Source organism: Micromys minutus (assembly GCF_963924665.1).
Source record: "Micromys minutus genome assembly, chromosome: 3".
NCBI classification, from domain to species: domain Eukaryota; kingdom Metazoa; phylum Chordata; class Mammalia; order Rodentia; family Muridae; genus Micromys; species Micromys minutus.
In genome coordinates, this window is record NC_137972.1 from 24665884 (window position 1) to 24668853 (window position 2970).

The window sequence follows — 2970 nt, forward strand, 5'->3', positions numbered from 1 at the left end:
TTTACTACAAAAAGGCGACAGGCTACATTTGATCTTTGGGCCATGATTAGCCCAAAACCTGCATATTGCTCTCTCTCTCTCTCTTCAGTGTTTTCTTTAACATTGTTGTTAGCAATAAATCCCCTCTTTCCTTTCCTTTTCCTCCTCTTTCTTATTTTTTTTTCCTGTCTTAAAAGAAAAATGTTTTTCTGGGCTGGAGAGATGGCTCAAGGGTTAAGAGCACTGGCTGATCTTGCAGAGGACCTGGATTCAGTTCCCAGCACTCACATGGTGGCCCATCAGCATCTGTAACTGCTGTCCCAGAGGATATGACACCCTCATCTGGCTTCCATGTACCACAGGCAGAGATGTACCACAGAGACATGCAGACAGGCAAAACATCAACACACATAAGACAAAATAAGTTTTCTTCCTCTAGCTATAGGAAGATACACAGAATTTCCAAGTTTCTTTTCTCTTATCATTTTAATGTTATTAACATGGGTTTTTTTGCTTATGTTGTTTTTCATGGAAATGGTAATATAGGTTAGTCAGTTGCATTGGGTAGCTTAAAGTCTTCTTTTCTTTTTAATATTATGTGCTTTTAATAGCTCATCACTGGTAATACTACATAATCAAGAATAAGTTAACAGGTTATCATTTAAAAATGTCGACTTTACTACGTGTACAAGTCACACTGTGGGAAAGCTGACCAAGACACACAACACAGGAGATACAAGTGGAATTTCTACACTTCATTACACTCACAGCACGTTTATTAAGGTTGTTTAATATGATAACCCTTCTATCTGAGGAGGAACAGCAGCCACAGTGAAGCTCTGGACCTCTCTACTAGACAAACTTCATTTCTTCCAGAGACAAGGTTTACTTTTATATTTCTGAGGTGATGTTTTTATTATTTCTGCTGTGTCTGATGGCCCCTGTTACATCAGAAAATCTGGGGACACACTTCCTTTAGCATGTTGTGCGATTACAGAGATATTTGACAGTAGTACAGCAGATCCCAAAGCTTCTGAGGCACTGTTACCTCTTCTGTTAGGAAATCTTATTAATGGTTTCACTACCCGCCCAACCATACTGACAGAAGCCATCTTGCTGCCCATCCTGATCCTGTGGCCATAGCTTGGGTTCATCATATCTTCATATATATATCTGTAGCATGTCTGTCTTCCATGATCACCTTTGGGATTTCTTTCCTCCCTCCCTCCCTCCGTCCCTTCTCTCTCTCTCTCTCCCTCCCTTCCTTCCTCTCTCTCTCTCTCTCTCTCTCTCTCTCTCTCTCTCTCTCTCTCTCTCTCTCTCTCTTTCTCAACAGTTTAAATATGTGTTTAGGTATATTTTTATTTTTATATTTATCTTTGAAAGTTTCTGTGAGAAGAACGTTTGAGGTATTGGTGGGAGTGGCCAAATGGCGTAAGAAGCGGTTACCAGAGCCGGAGCTGCCGGTTAAGTCTGATCAAGATGACAACCTCCCAAAAGCACCAAGACTTTGTGGCAAAGCCTATGGGGGGAAAGCCAGTGGGGAGCCTGGCCAGAATTGGTGAAGTCCTAGGCAAGAAGCTGGAGGAAAGGGGCTTTGACAAGGCTTATGTGGTCCTTGGCTCGTTTCTGTTGCTAATGAAAGATGAAGACCTCTTTCGAGAATGGCTAAAAGACACATGTGGTGCCAATGCCAAGCAGTGCCGGGACCGCTTTGGGTGCCTTCGAGAATGGTGTGATGCCTTCCTGTAATGTTCTCTGGGGACTCCTCAGTCCCCCAGCCACAACATGGAGTCTCCAGAGTCTGCAGCAGGGCGGGGCTCCTCCCTGTCCTCCATGAAGGAAAGGATTGCTGTCGTCACCCTCACCTCCTGTGTACTCCAGGGTCTTTGGGAGTTGTCCCCCCTCAACATTTCAACTTTTGTGGAATTGTTGACCTTTTATGTCTCCCCCTTCCACCTCTCCCTGCAGTTGCATGGCAACAGTTACCAGCTCTCCTGAATGGATTCCTGGTCCCCTCCTCCCTCACTATCTGTTGGATGCCCCTTGGCTCCTTTCCTTTTTATGGCAAAAACAATCACTGTCTTTATAAAAGATTTTTAATTAATTAAATTTAATTAATTAATTAATTAAGAAAGAAAGAAAGAAAGAAAGAAAGTCTCTGTGATTCTTGACTGGTTTAACATCTTTTGTTAAATCTAGAAGATTCTCGCTCTTCAAATATTGTATTTATTTATTGTTAAGTGACAGGGCCTCACATTTCCCAGGCTGGTCTTGAACTCACTATGTAAATAAAGGAGGATGATTTTGAACTCCTGACCCTCCTGCCTATGCCTCTTGGGTGCTGTAACTAAGCGCAGCCATTTGCCACAGATCCAGTTTTACCCTAGTCTGGGGACTGAACCAGCAAACACTCTACCAACTGAGCTACATCCTCAGTCCCTAAACATTCTTTTGTTGCTTCTTTCTCTCTTCCACCAAGCTTCTTACAGGCTACTGATGGCTCTGCCCTGCGGCACATGGGGACTCTGCTCAATGTTTCTTCTTCTGTTCTTCCTCACTAACTTTGGATAGTTTCTTTTGGATGTTTGGCCTTACATTTTCCGTAACTGATTGTTTCGTGAGCCAGATGTTCTAGTGGGCTCGTGGAAGCTGTTCATCTCTTATATTGTATTACTGTTTCCTTTTCCTCTTCTTCCAACCCTTCTTCCTCTTCCTCCTCCTCTTTCTTCCAGCTGAGGTAGAACCCATGGCCTTACTCCCACCTGTGTTTTTATTTTCTAGAATTTCTACAACTTCCATCTTTGTTTTTGAAATTCCCTACCTGTTCATGCACATGATCGATATTTTTCATTAGATCTTTTCACATATACGATTTCTATATATCTTAGAGTCTTCCTTTGGTAGCGGTAATGTAGTGGTAAATATTAAAAGTATAACCTTTTATCCTGCTAGTACCGGCTTTCATTGGGCCACATGGCACTGTGGGGT

The 2970-nt window shown here is 42.6% G+C and overlaps 1 protein-coding gene across 1 annotated transcript; it reads left to right on the plus strand.

Annotated features, from left to right (window-relative positions):
* Positions 1–1449: 1449 nt before the first annotated feature.
* Positions 1450–1731, plus strand: LOC308418519 (barrier-to-autointegration factor-like; the record flags this gene model as incomplete). The annotated part of the gene is made up of 1 exon (XM_080913899.1): positions 1450–1731. The coding sequence occupies exon 1, from the start codon at positions 1462–1464 to the stop codon at positions 1729–1731; it is 270 nt and encodes an 89-aa protein (XP_080770025.1). The 5' UTR covers positions 1450–1461.
* Positions 1732–2970: the final 1239 nt, after the last annotated feature.